Source organism: Lemur catta, chromosome 1, assembly GCF_020740605.2.
Source record: "Lemur catta isolate mLemCat1 chromosome 1, mLemCat1.pri, whole genome shotgun sequence".
Classification (NCBI taxonomy): Eukaryota; Metazoa; Chordata; class Mammalia; order Primates; family Lemuridae; genus Lemur; species Lemur catta.
The window spans coordinates 144,113,702-144,136,274 of NC_059128.1; the positions used below are offsets into that span (position 1 = coordinate 144,113,702).

The window sequence follows — 22,573 nt, forward strand, 5'->3', positions numbered from 1 at the left end:
TCGCAAAGCCACAATACCCCTTTAGTCTTTACAGGATCCAGGTTTTACTACATCCCCATTTCACAGATGAGGAGACTAAGAAAGGTGAAACGAATTTCCCACAGCCACATGGCAAGTAACAGGTGGAGCCAGGTCTGCTCACAGCTCATCCAAGGTTCTGCCTGCTGGTTTCTGAATCAGCATTTTAAAAATTTTAACACACACACAAACTCCCTGGGGATCTTGTTAAAATGCAGATGCTGATTCAGCAGGTCTCAGGTAATGTCAGAGCTCCTGGTCTCTGGACCACCCTTGAAGCTCAAAATGCCTGAGAGTTCCAAACATGGGCTGGATGTATGGTCAGGGAAGGCTTCCTGGAGAAGGTCCTGAGCACTGTGTGTGGCTCCACTGGGGGATGTAGGAGGGTAGGATGGTGGAGGCAGTAGGGAAAGCCAAAGCTGTGGGTTCGAATCCTGACTCCACTGCTGTGAGCCAAGGGACTCAGACAAGAGAGGTTGGCTTCTTCATCTGTCAAATGAGGTAATAGTGCCGATATTTTGTGGTTATTGGGAGTTCTTAAATGAGTTAATCCATCTTAAGCACAAGGCCTGGCACATAGCAGGCATTCAATAAATGTTAAATACCTGCCCCCTTTCTCTGTGATAACTGAGAGGAGAGAAAAATGGAGGCAATTGGATGAGTCAGAGATAGTTGGAACTGGCCTGAAGGATGCTCGATGAGGATAGATCAAAAAGAAGAAAGGCATTCCATGCTGGGAGAATCTACCTGGGCAGTTTCTGGAAGTGAGACTGAGGCAGGTAGGAAGCTGGTGTGGGGACAGAGAGAAGAGATGAGTTGGGGAGATGAGGCTGGAGCTGTTGACCTGACTCCCAGAGCAGTGCCCAGGGAATCTGCCCTCAGGCTGTGGAGAGAAACAATAGTGCATGCTCTTGGAGAAATGGGCAAAACAGGTGTCAGTGACCTTCAAAGGCTCCCGGGGCTTTCAGGCAGGAGCTGGGGAAGGTAAGAGCATCCATGGGCATTGGGAACCCAGAGCCCCTCACAAGAACCCCTTCTCTTCCTCCTTCCCTAGTTGCGGGTCTTCAAGCTGGCCAAATCGTGGCCCACCCTCAACACACTCATCAAGATTATCGGGAACTCAGTGGGGGCACTGGGCAACCTAACGCTGGTGCTAGCCATCATCGTGTTCATCTTTGCCGTGGTGGGCATGCAGCTCTTTGGCAAGAACTACTCGGAGCTGAGGCACCGCATCAGCGACTCAGGCCTGCTGCCTCGCTGGCACATGATGGATTTCTTCCATGCCTTCCTCATCATCTTCCGCATCCTCTGTGGCGAGTGGATCGAGACCATGTGGGACTGCATGGAGGTGTCTGGGCAGTCATTGTGCCTGCTGGTCTTCTTGCTTGTCATGGTCATTGGCAACCTTGTGGTGAGTTGGCTAAGGGCCTTACACCTACACACTCACCCACCCATCCATTCGTCCACCCAGCTGCCTACCAACCTAGTCATCCATGTATCTATCCACTCACCCTTCCTTCTATCTACTCCCTCACCCAGCAATCTATCCATCAGACCATCCACCCACTCATCGATCTCTCATCCAACTGTCTACCCATCATCCATCTGTCTACTCATTTACTTATCCTTCCATCTCTCTACTCACCCATTCATTCATCCACCCACCTATGCACCCACTTATCCATCCAACTATGTACTTATCAACAGTCTATTTACTTATTCATTCTTTCATCTGTCTGCTTATTCATATATTCATCTATCATTAGCCAGGCATGGTGGCACATGCCTGTAGTCCCAGCTACTCGGGAGGCTGAGGCAGGAGGATTGCTTGAGCCCAGGAGTTTGAGGTTGCTGTGAGCTAGGTTGACAACACAGCACTCTAGCCCAGGCAGCAGAGTAAGACTCTGTCTCAAAAAAAAAAAAAAAAAGACATATATTCATCTATCTAACCATCCATCCACACCTCAATTACTTGCCCACCAACCAATCCACTCATCCATCTGTCCACCTTTCCATCAATCTAGGGGATTGGTAGTTACCAATCCTCCCATCCATTTATCCAGTCATCCATCCATCAATCCCCACCTGCTCATTCACTCATCTATCCATCCATTCATTCATCAACCATCTATTTATCTGTCCATCAACCACCCATTCATCAACCTCTGTTCATTCACCCACATACACACATCCATCTGCCCATCCGTCTATCCACCCATCCATCCCTCTATTCATCCATCACTCATCTATCTACTCATTCATTCATTCCCCTCCACTCATTCATCCACCCCCATCTATCTATCAATCCACCCATCCATTCACTCATTACCAATCCCATCCATCATCTCCTCATCTATCTGTCCAGCTGTCTACACACTCACTCATTGATCCACCCATCCATTCACTCATTCTTCATTGCATTTTGTTCATTTATTCATTTACCTACTTATTTACCTATTTATTCATTATTTACTTATTTTTATTCATTCATGTATTTATTTGCTCATCTACCCATTGTTTTGTTGTCATTTACTATCAATGAATTTTCACACGGTTTTTCCGTTCAGCTTGACAAACATTTGCTGAGCCCCTGTTGCATGCAAACCATTGTGCCAGATGCCGTTGGGCATAGAGAGGTAAACGTGGTGCCAACCCTGACACTGCTCACCCTCTTGAGACACTGGGGAGGTAGGGAGTTCAAACAGGCCTGAAATAACTCTCAGACTGGTCAGAGTGATCAGAGACATTAAGGAGGAACCCGTGGGTGCTACTCCCCTTCAGCCAGGTATATCAAGGAAGGCTTCCTGGAGGAGGGTTTACAGTGGACCTGATAACAGGTAATTCTAAGCAGGGTGAGCAAAGCCCAGGTGACGTGGGACCCTGTAGGAGCTTTGTATGTCACCCTGAGCAGTTGTGGTTGGAATCCCTGCTGTTACATCGTGCAAGGCCCACACCTTTGCTCCTATGGCCACCTGTCTGTCCTAGAGGTGCATCTTGCCTTGTGTCTTTACAATGTGGGGAATTCTGGAGTTGAGAGAGCAAAGTCTAAGTGCCAGAGAAGGAGCCTTAGGAAGAGGCAAGGTAGAAGCAACTCAGTGGTTCAGGCAGAAATCAGTGTCCACTGTGGACATGAAGCCACCCTCCAGGATGCCCAGGGGGCCCACACACGGTCGGCCATCATACCTGCATTGTCTGGCTCCTACTATAGCTGTATGTCTCTGTCGTGGGCAGCTCAGAGATTCATCAGCTCACAGAAAGATTTTAGGTCCACTCTTCCAGCCTGCTATGGGGCAAGCACTATGAGCTGTAGATTTCAGAGCCTTTCCCCAAACCTGCCTGCTTTCTCCTCCCATGTGCCCTGACCCAGCCAGGACAGGACAGGCCACTTTGGAGTCAGTGCCCCTCAGGCCTCAAATGTAGAGCCCAGAGCCCCAAGAGGAACCAGGGCATCAGTCAGTGCACAGTGCCAATAGAACCCAGTTCTTTGGCTGTTCCCACAACCCCCCTTCTGTCCCCTCAGAGTGGCTGCCCCTTGGGGTGGAGCCTCGTTCAGCCCCTGGCCCAACCCCAGGTGCTGCCAGACTCTGTCTCTCTAAGCAGAATGGCGTTTTCGAGCACTCAGGCCAGGGCCGGGCTGAGCTGCCCTCACACACAGAGCCCTGCGATTTCCCAGCAGATCTGCCTGGGGACGGGAAGATTAGAGGCTGCTGGAGGAGGGAAGCGAACGCCAGCCCACGCAGCCCCCTCCCCGGCCGCCTGAGGAGTTGGGCTGCTGCCTGGCGTGGGTGGCAGCAAGATTGCCATTGAAATGGGAAGTGATGATCAGGCAGGGGAGGAGAGCAGCGGCAGCACGGCTGACGGGGAAGCACCAGAAGAAGCCGGACTTCTAAAGCCGAGCCGAGGGAGGCCCTAGACTCCCGCGTGGGCTGATGGGACTGCCAGGGCGCCCCCCTGCCCTGCCCCCAGCCTGGGCCCAAGGCTCCTGTAGGTCAGGGGATGTAGGGGCAGGTGTGGCTGAGGGCTGGTGGGGGAGGGACCAGAGTGGGACACCAGGAACAGGGGCGGGCCATGCAGCCTGAGCCACTGTGGGCAAAGGCCAGGGGCCAGGCCAGAGGTCAGTGTAGACAGCTGCTCTGAATCGCATCACATGCCCCGCCCCCGCCCAGTGATGACATAAAAAAGGCTACCAGGTGTCAGAAGTGCTCATCTCTCCACAGAGATAGGATGGGAGTGCCTCCTCTCAACTTTGCGTACTGTCCACATGAATATGTGTTACTTTTAAACCAAAGGCATGTTTCTGAGGCTGCTGTCATCAGCATTCTCATTCCTGGAGTCCTGATAGGTGTGGAGTCCCCAGGGGTGAGGGGAGCGGAGCTCTCTTAGGGGCTCGTGAGAAGCCAGAACAGGGGCTCAGAGTGGATTTCCAAGGGGAACTGTGCACCCACCCTCACATGCCACCCTGCCATAAGGGCTCTTGGGAGGAGGAGACACCAAGCCCACAGTGGGCCTGGTGGCCTGGGGATGCTCAGGGCTGTCTGACCCTACGCGGGAGCCAGCCCACCACCGTCTTAGTTGACCCCCTCATGAAACTGAGAAATGGGCCCAAGCCCAGTCTTGCCACACAGCAAAAGCCCTCTTTTTAAGCAAAAGCTAAAGCTTCTCCCTCGCAGGATGGCTTGACAGTGAGTTGTCCAGAACCATCCAAAGGCAGAGGGGTTATGCAAATCCCCTCAAGGATCTGCGCCACAAGCCCTAATAAACAACCCGGCAAAGTGAGTGCCCTGTGGGACCTCTGAGCCCGCAGCCCCTCCGCCGACTCCGGCAGCTCATCGGGCTTTCTCCCTCACACAGGCCCTCCACGCGCCTCCCTCCCAGACAGCCGCCTCTCCGAGGCCTGGCCCCACGGTTAGCCCAAGTGTCTGGGGGCTGCCCCAGCCCTCCTGGCCTCTTTTCCTGCCATCGCCCCCTTCTCTGCCCAGGCTGCTGTGTCCCTCAGCTGGAAAGCACGGGCGCGGGTGGGGTGTGGGGTGCGGGCGGAGAGTGGGGCGCGGGCGGAGTGTGGGGCGCGGGCGGAGAGTGGGGCGCAGCAGCAGTCCCAGACCTTTGCACACGGAGCCGGCTTCTGTGGGGAGCTCAGGGGCAGATCTCTACCCATCCTTCACCAACAAACACACAGGCCCCTCCCCAGGAAAGCCCCAAGAGCTCCACGTTGCTTCTGGGTGGGATTCTGTCTTGTCCCTGCCTGGACTCACACCTCCCAGGGAGCAGCCCTGTGCCCCCATGCCCCTATGCCCCCGTTACCCGCAAGGCAGCAAGAGGAGGGAAGGGAGGGAAGCCTGTGTGTACAAGCAGCTGGTGCCGGGACAAGGCTCTGCCGCCTACTCCCTATGTGACCCTGGCCAACCCCCTTGCTGGGCCTTGTCCCCATCTGTAGGCTCTGACATTGGATGAACACCTAGTTTTCCCATTGAACCTGAGCCAGGACACAGGGGCCGGGTTCTGAACATCCTTAATTCAGACTGTGTCTGAGCCCTTAGAAAGAGGGATTAGAATTTTCTTTTATAGCCAAACCCTCCCTATTCAAGAGAATGAGGAGTTAGGATCAGGGTCCAGGGCCCTGGGTTCGAGCCTCAGAGGTGTTTGTCATAGGCAGTCCTTAATGTCTCTGGGCCCCATCGTGGAACTGAGGCTGCACGTCCACGACGTGGCACAGGACCTGACCCATTGCCTCCGCAGGTCCTGAACCTCTTCCTGGCCTTGCTGCTCAGCTCCTTCAGTGCAGACAACCTCACAGCCCCTGATGAGGACGGCGAGATGAACAACCTCCAGCTGGCCCTGGCCCGCATCCGTCGGGGCCTGCGCTTTGTCAAGCGGACCACCTGGGACTTCTGCTGTGGGCTCCTGCGACGGCGGCCCCAGAAGCCCGCGGCCCTTGCCTCCCGTGGCCAGCTGCCCAGCTGCATGGGCACCCCCAGCTCCCCGCCACCCCCAGAGGGGGAGAAGGCGCCCCCGGCCCGCAAGGAAACACGGTTTGAGGAAGGCAAGCGGCCAGGCCAGGGCGCCCCTGGGGATCCAGAGCCTGTGTGCGTGCCCATCGCCGTGGCTGAGTCGGACACAGATGACCAAGAGGAGGATGAGGAGAACAGCCTGGGCACCGAGGAAGAGTCCAGCAAGCAGGTGAGCTCCCACCCCACCTGTGTGCAGCACCTGTTCATATAGGGCCCGGCGCTCTGCTGTCCTGGGGACCCAGCCTGTTCAAAGTGGCTGCCCTGGTCCAACGGCCTGAGCATGGAGGGGGCCGGGGGTAGAAGGCCGGCCCTCCCCCCAGCAGCCAGCCTCTCGGAAGGGTGCTCAGACCAGCTTTCAGCCCTCTCTCCCTAGCCCCGTTCAGGAGGGGACATGGGGAGGTGCTGTCCTTCATTCCCTGCCTGGTCCTGGGAGCTAATTGTACAGACAGAGACACTGAGGCATGGCAAGAGAGAAAGGCTTGCCAGGAGTTCCTCATGAGTCTAGGACAGAGCCCCCGGGCCCAGTCCCCACACCAACCATCATCCCCCCAGGACCAGCAAGGTGGGATGTCGCAGTGAGGGAAGAGTGTGGCGTTCTGACCTCCAGACTGCCCCCTCCTCCCTCTCCCAGGGCTAACTCTGAGATTTAAAAATAAGCATCCCTAAGACGGAGTGTCAGGGACAGCACTATCTTATCTTCCGACCTGTTATTTTTAACACTTGGGACCAGAGTCTGGGCAAAGCAGACAGGGCCCCCCCACTTGCTTTTCCCTTGGCCTGGGCCAGGCTCAGATGGCTTCTCCTCGGGTCTTTAGGTCAAGCAGCAAGGAGAGGCTCTCTGTGGAGTCAGGCCAACCTGGCCGCTTCCTCTGGCCCACACTGGGTGGGCCTGGCCGTGGAGAGCAGCCACTCCTCACGTGTGGAACTTGATCTGAGGCTCCGGGCTTGGTTTCACGTCCTCCTGCCTCCCTATTGTCCCAGAGGCCAGCCTTGGCCCTTTGAGTCAGGTTGCGGGGTGGTGGCCATGTCTGTTGGGGGGGGGGGGGCGGTTGGCGTTGCCAGGACCACGGCTTCCAATTATCTCCAGCACAGGAGTGAAATTCCAGCTGCCCCTGTATTTCCTTCTCCTTTCCTTCCTTGAGCCTGTTGGCTGTGGCTCCCTGGGGCCCGTGTGCGTGCGTGTGTGTGTGTGTGTGTGCGTGTGTGCATGTGCGTGTGTGTGCATGTGTGTGTGTGAGCGTGTGTGTGTGAGCGTGTGTGTGCGTGTGTGTGTGAGCGTGTGTGTGCGTGTGCGTGTGTGTGTGTGTGTGTGTGTGAGCGCGCACGTGCAGGCAGACGGGGGTGCTGTGGGAACTCATGGGGGAAGTCAGCATGTCCTTCTGAAGCGGAGCTGCCAGCATTTGTGAGCTGGGCATCATGGCCCGGCTGCACCTTCCAGAGACTCAGGAAAGGGAGTTACAGCAGTCTGGCCAGGGGCTTTGTCTGGCTAGAGACCCTTTGCCTGGACCCACCAGGAGCCTCCCTGCTGCCCATTTATGGCCCCTGAGGGAGGGCTCTGCAGTGAGACGGAGGCCTCATGAGGAGGGCAGGAGGCAGTGCCCCGGGTACATGAGCAGGGCCTGACGGCCACAGGGCCAGGGCCCTGGAGACCCTCTGCCTGGGTGCGTGGGCACAGCTCATGCGCTGGGGTCTCTTCAGCAGGAATCCCAGCCTGTGTCCGGTGGCCCTGAGGCCCCCCCGGAGCCCAGGACCTGGAGCCAGGTGTCAGAGACCACCTCCTCTGAGGCCGAGGCCAGTGCGTCTCAGGGAGACTGGCGGCGGCAGCGGAAAGCAGAGCCCCGGGCCGCAGGGTGCAGTGAGGTAATACACACCTTTGTCCCTGAAGCCGGCTGGGCGCTGCTGCTTGGGCTGGAGCCAGGCTGTGACAGGCTCAGGACACGTCTGCATTTGCTGTTGGGAGCTGCCGCTGTCACGGGCAGCGTGGGAGACCAGACTGCAGAGGGGAGGGTGGGCGTCCCTGTCCTGACAGGGGGAGATGGCACAGGGCCCACGGTCTCAGGGCAGTTCTGAGAGCAGCCAGCCCGGGACTCAGACAGGACTAACCCACCACTTCCTCACATTCTGTCTCTGTGTTTTGGTCCTGTTTGGCGAGCGTTTGTCCTGTGAATCTCCTCATCCAGAGGGGACTTCAAGGGAGCTCTGAGAGCAAGTTTTTGCCACGTTGGCCACCAGCTGCTTCTTAACCTGCAGCAAAGCAGAGGCCACAGACAGGAGGCCACCCAGCCTACCACTGGGTTTTGTTCTGGCCACAAAAAGGATTTACTTTGAATTAGCTACGACCATTTAAAACTCGTTAGGTTTTATGTAAAAGTCTGCATTTCTGGCTTCTCTTGAAAAGTTGGAAGAGGTGCTACCCTTCCAGAGACAAGTGGTAGCCGCCTTCTGGATGCTGGTGGAGCTCTCTGATTTGCCACAAAGCCACCTGCCTGACTGCGTGTCCTCACCTGCTGGCTCTGTGAGCGCTGAGTTTGCAACCTCTGAGCTGAGGGCTGGTGGCATTGCTGACTGTGCCACCCAACCTCACTCACGTCAGGCCTGTGGAGGGTGGTGGCCACATGTTCAGAGAAAGTGCATGGTGGCTATTGCCCTGCAGACCTCGCTTCGCAGTCTAGCACTTGTGACTTCTCCCTTTTGTGAATGGACTCACGGGAGGCTTCGTGCTCATGGCCAGTTTTGGAGTGCGAGGGCAGAGTGCAGTCATCGTCCCAACTGTGCAGGTCATGGTGCCCCCCTGGATGGTCTGACACTTGAAGGCACGTGGGAACAGGACGACAGCAGAGAGGCAGAAAGTCACAGGAGAGGAGGGGCTCTCTTACCAGAATGTTGGCCTTTGAACGAGTTCCGTAACTTCTTCCTTTCTTCAAATCAATTCATGGTGGGGCCTGTGAAAGGGGGCGAGAGATGGGCTGGGGTTTTCCTGGAAAAAGGACTCCCGCGTCTCACCTGCAGTAGAATCCTAAGAACTTGTCCTCCCGCATGACAGCCCCACATACTTTAGACAGCTCCAGTGTCTGGAGAGAAAAACAGCACGAAGATCTCCCCTGGCCGGCCGCTTTCACAGCCCAGCCCCTGCTGACCCAGCTGAGCTGGAAGGGGAAGGGAGAGGACCTCCAAGCCGTGGGGGACCATGATAGGCAGAGCCTCACCCCTCTGGCCACGGATCCACCCTGCACCAAGCAGCAGGCTCTGCTTCCCCCCAGAATCCAGCCCTTCTCCATCGCAAACCTCAAAATTGCAAAGAGGACATTGAGACTTTAGCAGAGTGACTCACCAAAGGAGGAGAGGAGAAGGCAGCGGTGGGAGCATAGGCATGCCCACGAATCCAGACGGGCCCATCGCTAACTGCAGCCTGGGCCTGAGCTGATGAGGGGCGGGGCCGGCCGGGCTGGGGGGCTTGGCCCTGGCCTGCAGCAAATGGCGGATCTCTTTCACTGACACCCCTTCCCTGCGCACCTGCCTTGGGGTCATGTTCCTGGAAGCGGAGCCTGAGACAGAGATTCCTGTGTAAATGACTTGCCGAGGGGCTGCTCTCAGGAGAAACCTTTAAGGAAGTAAGAGAAGCAGGATGAGGCAAAGGAAGAAGCTACTAGAAGGCATCTCAGCCAGGGTCTGCCTCAGCCTGGTCCCAAGGGGAGCTCTGGAGCATGAATTGCACCACAGCCCTGTCCCAGCTCAAGGCAGGGGCTGGCTGGCCTTGTGTACTCCTGTATCAGCCCATCACTGGTGTCGGGCACCCCTCAAGGATGGCAGCTCTCTGGAGGGGAGGCCAGCTAAGCAGCCAGCGCTCACAGGGGCTGGGAAAGGGTGCACTGGTCTAGCAGGGGGACTGGGCAGGGCCCTGCAGTGGCCACGGCAACACCCTTAGCCACCTGAGCCCACAAGTGACACACACAGACATTCACAAGAGCACATGGACATGCACACGCCTCTCGGTAGCCTCCCTATAATCAGCCTACCAAGGTCGTGGTGCAGACCCCTGCATGGCCGGAGGGGGGAAGGTTTCAGCACCCTCTCAGTCTTACTCCAGGCCTCTGCCCTGGACACCAGCATGCACAGGAACTGGGCAGAAAGTATGGGCTGGGTGTTCTCTTCGTGTCTGACATCGCTGCCTGCATGTGCCCGTGTGATGCTGGGTCTGACTCTGTTCTGGATGTGGCATGCCTGTTCCCACTGCATGTGCCAAGCCACACACACCCAGTGTGTGTCCATGTTGTTGCCCCATGCCTGTTTTGTTCCCAGCAGTCCCCATCCCCGCGTTTTCCCAGAACCCCTCCATATCCCCTGCATCCCAGCCCTAGACTCCAGCAGACCAGAACTGTGGACCCAGGAGCCCCGAGGTCCAGCCTTGGCTCAGCCCTGACTGGCCCCAGGTGGCTCTGTGGCAGGTTCCCTGCCCCTCACCCTGGACCACAGATCCCAGGGTGTGCAGGGGAGGATGGTCTGGCCACCTCCCCTCAGGGAGCCCCAAGTTCCCCCAGACTCTGGGCTACAGGCTGAAGGCTGCTCAGCCCACCCCACACCCCTGCCCACAGATCCAGGAGGACAGTTACTCCGAGGGCAGCACAGCCGATGTGACCAACACTGCTGACCTCCTGGAGCAGATCCCTGACCTCGGCGAGGACGTCAAGGATCCAGAGGACTGCTTCACTGAAGGTACTGGCCTGGGCAGCCCTTTGCCCCAGTCTCAGTCCCACCCTGAGGCCCAGAGCCGTGTGGCACCCTCACCCTGACCTGGATGTCTGCCCACCTCCTCCATTCCCCTGTGACCCTGAGGGTTCCTGCATTTGCCGAGGAGTCAGCCACGCCAAGGACTGGTGACACTGTGTTTGTGGTGTGATAGCACCACTGTATGCCCACACAGCAGCAGGGCCTGACTCTAATTCACCCCTGGACCAGCAGGCCTTGGCATGGCGCCTGGCACATAGTAGGCCCTCTGTAAATACTTGAGGCAGGTGTGACATGTGACCATATTGATGATTGGCATCTGTAGCTTTTATGAATGTGTGGTATATTTGGAGGACAGCTGGGGATAAAATGAAGGTTTGCAGTGGGGGCTGTCCCCAGGGGCTCTGCCTTTCCCAAGGCTCAGACATTGCAAACATGGAGAAGCCCCAGGGACAGAGCACCCCAGGAGTTCCTGACATTTCCCCAGGGGGAGGGTTTCCCAGATGAGCAGAGGACAAGCTGGAACCCATCCCAACCGCAGCCTTGCCCCTGCCCAGACCTACCAGGCTGTTCACCCACTCCCTGGGTGCTTAGTGCATCCAGCCCCTCCATGGAGTACCTGCTGAGCGTGTGGCCCCAAGGGCAGTGCCCACAGCCCTCCCCCCACAATGTGGCCCTGTCTTCATCATTGTAACTCAGCCATTCCCTCAGCCACCCAAACTTTTGCCATTAGACATGGGCATTTGCAGGCCCTGAACTGGGCCTGACCCTCAACCTCTCGCATAGGCTGTGTCCGGCGCTGTCCTTGCTGTGCGGTGGACACCACACAGTCCCCAGGGAAGGTCTGGTGGCGGCTGCGCAAGACCTGCTACCGCATCGTGGAGCACAGCTGGTTCGAGAGCTTCATCATCTTCATGATCCTGCTCAGCAGTGGAGCACTGGTACCCTCTCGGGGATGCAGGGCTGGGGCAGAGAGGGCTGGAGGAGGAGGGGAGGGCAGGGAAAGCCAGACCAGAAACTGGGACAGAGCCTCTGCTGGAAATGTGCTCCCCAGGCCCCCAGAGCAGGGAGCAGCTCACAAACTCACCACCCACGGCACGTACAAAGCCAGATCAGGAAGGGCTCACAGAGGCCATATGTCCAGCCCCTGTTGCACAAAAAAGAATGATTTGCCCCAGGTCACCAGCCTCCCACACCAGAGCTCTGGTGACACACCCACCTGTACACAGCATCAGGTGTCCTGTCAGGCTTTCTCAGTTGGTTTGCATTGCTATAAAGGAATACCTGAGGCTGGGTAATTTAGAAAGAAAAGAGGTTTATTTGGCTCTTGGTTCTGCGGGCTGTACAAGAAGCATGGCGCCAGCATCTGCTTCTGATGAGGGCCTCAGAAAGCCTCCACTCACGGCAGAAGGTGATGAGAAAGGATGGGGGCGGAGAGAGAGCAGGGAGGTGCCAAACTTGTTAACAATTCAGTCATTACCATGAGGATGGCACCAAACTGTTAATGAGGGATCCACCCCCATGACCCAAACTCCTCCCATGGGGCCTCACCTCCAACACCTGGGATCAAATTTTGACATGAGATTTGGAAAGGTCACACAAACCAAACTGTAGCACAGGTCCTTACGATGTAGTTAACAACACTGGCTGATAGTAGTGTCTTTATCAGCTTAGTCCATGTCTTCTAAAGGCTAAAGGTGATACCATATAGTTCACACATCATTGCATTTAATCCCCACAACCACAACCCTTTGTGGAAACATTAACTTGCCCAGGGTCTGACCACTCAGGAATGGTAGATCTGGCATTGGAACCCAGGCAGTTGGATTCCAGAGTCCTCTCTCTTGACCTTCCATTTGTTCCATAGGTCTTTTCTAAGCTCTCCTTGTATTAATATCTAGCCCTGTGTATCTAGCCATGGAGGAGTAACAGGAGGAGGAGACCTCAGCTCTGGCCTCAGAGGCTTCCAGTCTACTTGAAAGAACCAAATTCAGCAGGTTCAAGATAGTCAAAGTCCAGCACAACAAAGAGTGGAGCAAGAACAGAGTGGAGGACTCATTACGGGAGGTGGGGGGAGCTGGAGCATCAGGGAAGACTCCCTGGAGGAAGCAGATGGAGCTGAACTATGGGGGACAGGGAAGTATTGAGGCTGAGAGGAGCAGTGAGGCCCTCCAGGGATGCCCCATCTGGCTCCTAAGCAGCCTGCTCTGATCTCTCAGAGCCCTTTTAGGGAGAGATGGGACAGCCCTGGAGAGGGTTCTGGAAGGTGCTGATGAGCAGGGAGACGGGTGATTAAGAAGGCAGAAGACATGGAAACTTTCCTGGTGCAGGTAGACCAAGCACCTATATTGTTGGGGAGGTAAGAACCCCATGGATGTGCAAGTAGCAGGGAATGCTTTGGACTACAGAGTGAGAAAGGGCACTTTGATCCAAGGCTATGAGCCTTCACTTCATGCTGCCTCCTCCTATGGGGACAGGCCATGGGGAGGCACTGTGACTGTCACTTCTAAACTTCAGGGCATTCCACCCCACCCCACACTGTCATTCCCTTGTTTCAGAGTGGGCCTGGAGCCATGGCTTGCAGCCTCCTTGCTGTTTTACCATAAGCAGCTAGAGCCAAATCTCTGTAGGCTTCAGAGAAGGATGATTTGACAATATGTTAACGAGTTTTGTTTTTAAACAGCCACAAACAAGGGCAGCCAGAGCCATTTAGTCTGGGCTGTGGAGGAAAAGCTCAGCCTAGCATAAGTGAGGAGGAGTTTTGGCAAGCATCTGGTGAATCTAATCAGGGTAGACAGCCAAGCACTGTTGTTAAAAACCATGTCAATGATATATTGAGAAAAAGAAGTCTCAGTGTGTTATTTAAAGTTATAAACTTGTTCAACAGAAAGCAAACTATATCCCTTCCAAATTGCTGAGGGAAAAAAATTTTAAAGAAAACAGACATCTTACACCAAAAGATAGAAGAAAAAGAAGCAATAAGGAAACATAAAATCAGAAAACAAAAAATAATATGGCAGAGGCAAGATCAAACATGTATTTTAATAATAAATGTAACTGAATTAAATTCATCTTTTAAAGAAAAGGACTCTGAATAAATTTTAAAAAACAGCTATGTGCTCTCAAATAACAAACCTAAAATAATGTGACTTAGAAATATCAAAAGTAAAACAATAAGGTAGATTAGGCAAATGCAAATAATGACAACAGAATCAGGGTGCCCTTTTTTGTTGAATTCAAGGTTAGAAGTTTAAGATAAGACACAGAGGGTCCAACCTGTAATCAAAATATAACTGCAGGGTATCCCAAAACTTTCCATATATAGGGAAAAAGGGAAATTGTAGCTAAATGTACTGTACCTTTATTTACAAAATTTTACAAAATTTTTCCTTTGTATGGAGACTTTTGGGACACTCTGTATTATGAATATATTTTCTTGGGATTGCACACTACTTAATATATAAAACAAAAACCACTGGAAAAAAACAAGTGACAATAGTACAATATTTACTAGGAGATTTTACTACACTTCTGTTAGTTCTTGATGTTCAAGTAGAAAAAATAAGACAATTAGAAATCTAAAAAATATACACAATTAATAAATTTGACATAACATCATCATAATAAAAATAATAGCTAACACTTAAATAGCACTCACTATATGCCAGATGCTATTTCAAGCATTTTATAAACATTAACTCAATTCTCACAATAACCCTATGAGATAGGTACTATTATTAAGCCTATTTTATAGGTAAGGAAAGTGGTAGAAATAGCAAAAATAGAAGGATTAAAAACAAACACCAAAAATGTAAATGTCATTCTTTTTTGCAAAGCCCATCACTTCAGATGTAAAAGTCATTCTTTAACAAACCTTGAGTCTAACAGAAAGTAGCTTGGTGGTAGGTTCATGGAAGTTCATTTAATTAATTAATAAAAAAGAGCCATTCATGACCAAAGATGATAGTGTGCTATAAATCAAAGGTTATGATTTAACAAATTCTATCCACCTGCAATCTAGAAAAATAAGAAAAGAAAAATAGAGGTAGAGAAAAAACTATGGTAGGAAAATAACAATATTGAGAATACTGCATGTGGGATGTAGCCAAAACTGTAATAAGAGGAAAATTCATTTACTTAAACACTTTCATTATTAAATAGAGAGAACATAAATGAATCATTTAACTCAAGAAATTATAAATATAATAACAAAATAAACTTAGGGAAACCAAATGAAGTAATTAATAAAATAAAAATATGTATTAATGAATTATAAAATAAATAGTAAAACTAATATATAAAACTCAAAAGCTGATTCTCTGAAAAATTAAAACAATCAAATAGATATCCACTAACTAATCTAATCTCTCACATCTCCAAGGGCAGATTCTTTCACATTCTTAGGGAAGAAAATAATCCCAATCTTATTTAAAACATTCTAGTGTGTGAAAATAGATGGAAAGTCTATAAATTATTTTTTATTAAAGCTAAATAATGCTGATTTTTAAAACCTCAAGTATACCAAAAGGAAAATCTAGACCAGTTCTCATACTTCATACTCCATACTTATAAATAATAATGCAAAAATCTTAAACAAAATACATGCAAATAGGATCCAGAAATATAATTCAAAGATTAAATATGTCATATTCTAAAATGTCAGAATGGTACTACATTAGGGAATCTAGTTATACGAACAGGACAAAGATGAAAAGCCATATAATTATCTCAATGAATGCCTGATTTTTAAAACTCTGATAATAATAGAAATAAAATATATTTTCTTAATTTCATTAAAAACTTTCTCTCAAATTAACTTCTATCATTATCATTAGTAGTAAGAGCACTTGAAACATTTTCATTAAAGTCAGGAATAAGAAAATGTAATTTAACTACATTTTAGCTGTTGTTCATTATTTAATAATAGTTTTGAGGTACTAGCCAGTGCAATTAAGAAAATTGAACACATGATATAAAAATTGGAAAACAAAAGAATTAAAGTCAATCTAAGTAGTCAAGTATAAAAACAAAAGTTAAAAATAATAGAAATCTATCACTATTTGTAGATAATATGACTGCCTAGAAAAATTTTTAAATCTATTAACATTATATGACCAGCTATAAAATAAATTGTTGCCATTATTGCTGTTTTATACTAAGAGAAACCATTTAGTCACAAGTGACATTTCTCAGATATTCCTTACATGCCAAGCACTGTAAGCATAAAACAACTGGGAATAAATATAACAAGAAATGTGTAAGAGATATATATAAACTATAAAACTTTGCTAAGAAGTATGAAAGAAGACAAATAGATAAACATACCATGGTCTTGGGTAGGGAGACTTCATATTAGTTCCTAATAGAGTCAGTGCAATAACAATAGATCTTAACAACATTTTTGAGGGAATTTGACAAAACATTGCTAAAGTTTGTCTTAAAAATTATTTAGAATATCCCAGGAAATTCATGTGATACTAATTCAGGAATATACAGAGAGCAGTAAAACCACATAAAGAGGTCTGAAATCAGTGTGAGTAAATATAGAAATGTAGTATCATCATAAAGTTGACTTCTAATCAGTGGATTTTAAGTGGATTACTTAATAAAGTGCTGGGACAGTTGACAAGCTACTCCGAAAAAGTTATTAAAATGGCTATTTACTCCTTACCAAAATATATTTGATTTTTAAAATTGTAATACAAAACACCAAAATGACAAAGTTTAAAAAAAAGAAAAAAAGAAAAGAAAAGAAAGGCCATTTTTTTCCAGACTTGGAATAGGAAAGAGCTTTCTTAACACAACACCATACAGTTTACTAAATGAAAATTATAATAAATGATATAATCATATTAAATGATATAATAACAAATGAAGTATAGAACTTCAGTACAGTAAATAAAAGTAAACAAGATTTAAACACACAGAACAAACTAGGATAGTGTTATCAAACAAAGAGTTAACGTCCCCAAATAAACCAGATGCTTACGTAAAAAATGCAAGGGATATGAACACGTAATTCACAAAAGGAACACTGCAAACATGGAAAAGGAAAAGATTTTGCCATCACTGGTAATAACATAAGTTAAAATGCGATGAAAGGCAAGTTTAATTCACGAGGCTGGGAGGAGTGAAAAAGGAGAAAAAGCACCAGGGTCAGTGAAGAGGTGGCCAGAGCCGCCTCTGTGCACGGTAGATAAAGTGTAAATTTGTGTCCTGTTCAGAGGGCCCCATTCTCAACCAGTACCAAAAGCACACCTTCGGCCTGCCACCCCAATTTATCCTCCACAATAATCAGACAAGGTGTTCACTGCAATGTTGTTTCCACTAGGGATAAATTGGAAACAACTGAAATGTTCATTAATAGAACTATTGGCTAAATAAACAGTAGTAGCGTATGCAAATAATGAAATATCATGCAGTCTTTTGAAAGCCTTTTGAAAGAATGTTCACAACATATTGTTTAGTGGAAGAAGTAATTTCAAAGCAAATATTTAGTATATCTTATAAAACTGTGGTGTGTATATGTGTGCATGTATGAGGGTGTGTGCTCACAGACACACAAATACTGTCAAAAAGAACGTTTACCTAAATGTTATCAGTGGTTGCTTGGTATCATGAAATTGGGGATGCCTTTTACTTTCTTTTTTATAATTTCTACATCATTTCATTTTTTATGAGAAACATACCTGGGAAAAATACACCTTCTTTTTATCTTGAACAACTCCCAAAGTCCATCTGGGGACTTGAATTACCCTCTTGTGCTTGTCTACACTGACCCAGTTAGCCATGTGTATGCCTTAGCAGTGCCTATTCGGGCACTCCTGTCGGCACTGGCCCCTGGGTCACTGTGTCTCACAGAGGCCCTGAAGTCAAACAGGGAGGCCCAGCAGTGACAGGTGGAGGCAGCTCCCCAGGGCCCTAGTGACGTGTTCCGTTGCTTAGATGGGGAGCCGCAGAGCACACTGTGGACGGGGAGAAGTAACTCGAGAGGAACAGATACAGATACAAGAGGTGGAAGAGGGCAGCTGGGAGCCATGGGAGTTGCTGTGTTGGCTCAGGAATTTGGGTTTAGGCAGAAATGAGGAGGTGGAGAAAGACTTAGAGCTCCTAGCATTTTAGAAACTTTGACCCCTAAATTCTGAGGATTGCAGGAGATTTGACTTTGTCTACTCCTGTGTTTCCTAAACTTCATGTCTACAAAGCACTTTTACTATCTCTTACTTAAATTTTTGCTTTCAAACAACTCTCACTGTTTTCTGTTTATTTAAATAAATTTATTGTATAGTGGAATTTAATCATTATTATTAATTAGAAACCAATATTATTTCCTATGAAAAGTAGATAACTGTATAAAGTAAATAGAGCAAAAACAAAATGGAGGGAAAACAAAAAAAGTTTTATGTTATTTCCAACAGAAAGCTGTGAGCCGAGCCTGCGCACCCTCTCTCCTTATTAAAATGGGAGATTGGGGCCAGGCGCGGGGGCTCACGCCTGTAATCCTAACACTCTGGGAGGCCCAGGCAGGAGGATCACTTGAGCTCAGGAGTTCGAGACCAGCCTGAGCAAGAGTGAGACCCCGTCTCTACTAAAACTGGAAAGATTTGCAGGTTATGGTGGCCAGGGCCTGTAGCCCCAGCTACTCTGGAGGCTGAGGCAGGAGGATCACTTGAGCCCAGGATTTTGAGGTTGCTGTGAGCTATGATGATACCACTGAACTCTAGCCAGGGCAATGGAGTGAGACTATTGTCTCAAACAAACAAACAAAAAAGGCAGATTGGCAAGTTTTAGAAAGATCTTAAAGGTGCACTAGCCCAAAACTGAGACTTGCTCTTTAATGTGGTGGGAGAGGCATTTGTACTGGGTGTTCTGCCTTACTGTCCACCTGCCACATAAGGCCATTTCTCACCCCACCAATGGCACACACCCACCTTGGAGGGCACACTAATGACCGGGAGGACCCCCCTTCACTGCATTTCTCACCTCCCCGCCTCCTGGGCAGCAGCTATTGTTACAAATGGTGCCTACTGCCGGGTGGAATTGGCAGTGGTCAGGATGTCATGTCCTTGCCCGGCCTTGTCCGCAGGCCTTCGAGGACATCTACCTGGAGGAGCGGAAGACCATCAAGGTTCTGCTTGAGTATGCCGACAAGATGTTCACCTATGTCTTCGTGCTGGAGATGCTGCTCAAGTGGGTGGCCTATGGCTTCAAGAAGTACTTCACCAACGCCTGGTGCTGGCTCGATTTCCTCATTGTGGACGTGAGTGTGGGCACCCGAGGGGAACGGAGGAGGGGAGGCCCACTGCCAGTGCGGGAGAGCGAGACGGTGGGGGGAGAGGGGGGGAGACTGGGCTGACAGGAGTCAAATTGAGCTGTGAGGCAGGCAGAGGGGAAGGAGGCCCTGCCCTCAGGGTCCCCAGCCTGGAAGGAAGAAGAGAAATAGAAGAACAGAGTCCTGCCATCGGCACCTGCAATTTGGAGCCAGAGCAGGGGGAGACCGTCAGAGAGTAGTCCAGGAACGGGGTGCGAGCCGGGGCGGGGGTCGGGGGGCTCACCTGCTCAGGTGGCCAGAGAGGAAGGCGCACAGACAAGCTGTACTGTAGCATCAGCATGGCAGATTGCGCAGTGTCTGTCAGACCCACCAGACGGCTGGCCGGGTCAGAGCCCCTGTGCCCACACAAGGGGGACAGAGTGAGCCACAGGCCAGAGGGGAGAAGGCTGGTGCAGGGATGGTGGGAAAGCAGAGAGATCCTCCAGCTCGGGTAGAAGGTACCACTTGGGGAGGATGAGGGAGCTGGAGTCGCTGTGAGAAGGAGGAAGGCCACAAGCACCAGCTCGGGGTTCTGTGTTGCTGCCCTGAGGGCTTCCTGCCTGGGTGTGTCCAAGGAGGCCCGGGGCAGGAGGTTGGCGAGTCTTCTCAGCATCCAGTGGGCAGCTGCAGTGGGCAGCTGCTACCCCACAGCTAAGGCCCCAGGACACTACTGAGTGCCAAGCAGGATGAGTGCAGGGACCCTGAGCACTGTCAAGTGGGAGAGTAGCCAGTGGGGAAAGAACGAGGCTCAAGGCCAGGCACAGTGGCTCACACCTGTAATCCTACACTCTGGGAAGCCGAGGCAGGGGGGTCGCTTGAGCCCGGGAGTTTGAGGTTGCTGTGAGCTATGATGATGCCACCGCACTCTACCCAGGGCAACAGAGCAAGACTCTGTCTCAAATAAAATAAAATAAAATAGCGAGGCTCAGGGTGCAGAGCAGCCCTGTGTCTGCGCTCACTGATGGCACAGGGAGCCACGACAAAGGCGAAGGGCTCAGGAGAGTGTATCTCAGGGTGGATCCCTCAAAACAGGATGGGGGATGGGGCCAGGACCTGCAGACTGAGAGGGCTTTCCAGAGGGCACCAGGTTTCTCAGTGGCTCTGAGCTTGGCATCAGGCTCTGCACACCAGCAGGGGCTGTCCTTCCTGTGCTCAGTCTCCGTGCCCACTCAGAGGCCAAAGGGAAAGACTCAGCCCCCAGTAAGCCTGGCCAGGGTCCAGGCCTGGGCCACCAAGCCTGTGGGGGGCCATATGGGAGGGGCTCCTTGGGCTAGAGCATATGCACAGAGACACAGACCCAGGTGCTTGGACCTCCAGTGTGGACCTCTTTCTGTCACCCTGTGGCTGAGAGGATGCTAATGCTGCAGTGAGGGGTGTGGGGTAGAGAGAGGGAGAGAGGAAAGGAGGGAGGGAGGGAGCAGTAGATGCCCTGGCAGCCTGGCCCAGCCCTCAGAGCCTTCCTGAGATGAGGGAGAGGACCCTGAGGCCTCCATGTTGAGGGGCCATGAGAGGACCTGGGATCCTGGCAGCTCAGCCTCAGGCTCCCTGACCCAGCTGTTCGTGCAGCTTCTTGGGAAGTTGGACCTGCTGGGGGACGTCCCCAAGGCAGGCCAGAGGGAATCTGCAAAGGCTTCTGGGAAGCCCACCTACCAACCACCTGCCACACAGCCCCTTGGGGAGCTCAGAGCTGAGGCCAGAGGAAGGGAACTGTCCGTGCTTCCCTGCACAGGCGCGAGGTAGCAGAACGAGCGGTGGGGAAGGCTCGCAGCACGGAGGAGCCTTGGCGGAGCACGAGCAGGAGGGGGTGGGTGCTGGCATGCAGCCTTCTGGACACTGGCTGTGCTCTCACACACCCCCACCCCACCCCTGTCCCCACACTTCATGGGAAAGTTGGTCTCAAGCCTCAGAGTCTAGGAAGATGTTTCCAGGATCAATTCATGCATTTTCTTTCAATAAATACTATTGAGCATCTACTACGTGTAGACACTGTTGCAGGTGCTGGGGATCTCAGGGGACAGATAGACAAAAACTCCTGCCCACATGGAGGAAGGTGACTACAAACAACAGACATAACAAATAAGCCAATTTTAGATTATGTTAGAAGTGATAGGTACCATGGCGCAAAAGGAAGTAGGGAAGGGAAGGGGATCAGGAGTGCCAGGACTCAAGGAGTGGGCTGGAGGGGAGGGTGCAGGTTATAGCTTTAAATAGGATGGCCAGAGCAGGCCCCCCTAGGTGAATCTGAGCAGATTGGAAGTTGGGGTTAGCTGGGCAAATGTCTAGCAGGACGTCCCAAAGAGAGGTTGGAACAGCAGTGCAAAGGTCCTGTGGTGGGGACAGGCCCGGTACACTGGAGGGACCGCAAGGAGGTCAGGGTGCCTGAGCAGAGGCAAGCGCGGGAGCGGAGAGGCCAGACTGCATGGCACGGGGTGGGGTGCAGCCTTCGAGAAAACACGGGCTTTTATTTCGAATGAAATGGGGAGGGAGTGGAGGGCTTTGAACAGAAGGGTGACGTGAACTGACTTAGGTTCTGAAAGGTTCACTCTGCCGTGGAGGCAAGGGGGGAGGGGCACAGTGAAAGCAGAGAGAAGAGTTAGGAGGCTCTGGCAGTAATCCAGGGGCAGAATGACACTGGCCTGGCCCGGCTGGTGGCAGTGGAAGTGGTGAGAAATATTTGAACTTCTGATGTATTTTGAAGGCAGAGCCAACAGGAAATCCTGATGGGTTAGACACAGGGTATCAGAGACAGAGAGGAGGCAGGGATGACGCCAAAGATTGTGGCCTGCGCAGTTGGAGGGATGGGGTTGCCATCACCTAAGACGGGGAGACCATGGGCGGAGCAGATGAGGCAAGCTTTGGAAAGAACAGAGACCACAGGGCGGCCCGTTAGAAACTGGGCAGGCAGACTGGCCGGACTCGGCGCTCCGGAGCCCCTGCCCTCAAGGAGAGGTGCCCTGAGAGGCGCCCCCTGCCTCTCCAGGAAAGGGAACCTGCAGCCCGGCATTCTTGAGGAGTGAGCTGCAATAGCACGGAAGCTGATCCCAGGAGTCTTCCTCCCCCATGCCTCTCCCAGCCCCCTCCCACCTGGAGCTGCCAAGCCTGGAAGGAGGCTGGGGGACGTGGGTGCCTGCCCTCAGCCCCTCCCACCCAGGCTACCTGAGCTCCAGGGTGGTGGCAATGGTGACTGCAGGGGAGGTCAGGCAGGAGGCCATCTTCAGCCTGTGATCACAGGCCAGTGGTGAAGTAGGAAGGGCGTAGCTGCCCATGGAGCTTTAGAAGGATAAAATCCAGAGTAGAATTGCCCCGGTGGGGTGGGGCAGAGGGAACAGAGAGCTGAGGCTCCCATTGCCACCAAGTCCCCACCTGTGCTTTCCTCCTTTGAAGATGTTGGGCTGTTGCCAACCCTGACTGTGGGGACGTGCCCCAGGATTGCCTGTTTGCTCACACTCAACCCAGGACTGCCCTTCCTTCCCCAAAAGAGGCATCTCTAAGAAGGCCTGAGAATTTGACT

At 51.5% G+C, this 22,573-nt stretch overlaps 1 protein-coding gene across 1 annotated transcript in view; it reads left to right on the forward strand.

Annotated features, from left to right (window-relative positions):
- The window catches only part of SCN5A (sodium voltage-gated channel alpha subunit 5), a 96,004-nt gene that overhangs the window by 60,991 nt on the left and 12,440 nt on the right, over positions 1-22,573 (forward strand). The window contains exons 16-21 of the mRNA XM_045536507.1: positions 1,073-1,429; positions 5,755-6,195; positions 7,725-7,886; positions 10,619-10,739; positions 11,538-11,692; positions 18,838-19,011. Coding sequence (XP_045392463.1) covers positions 1,073-1,429; positions 5,755-6,195; positions 7,725-7,886; positions 10,619-10,739; positions 11,538-11,692; positions 18,838-19,011 — 1,410 coding nt within the window. The remainder of the gene's footprint in view (positions 1-1,072; positions 1,430-5,754; positions 6,196-7,724; positions 7,887-10,618; positions 10,740-11,537; positions 11,693-18,837; positions 19,012-22,573) is intronic.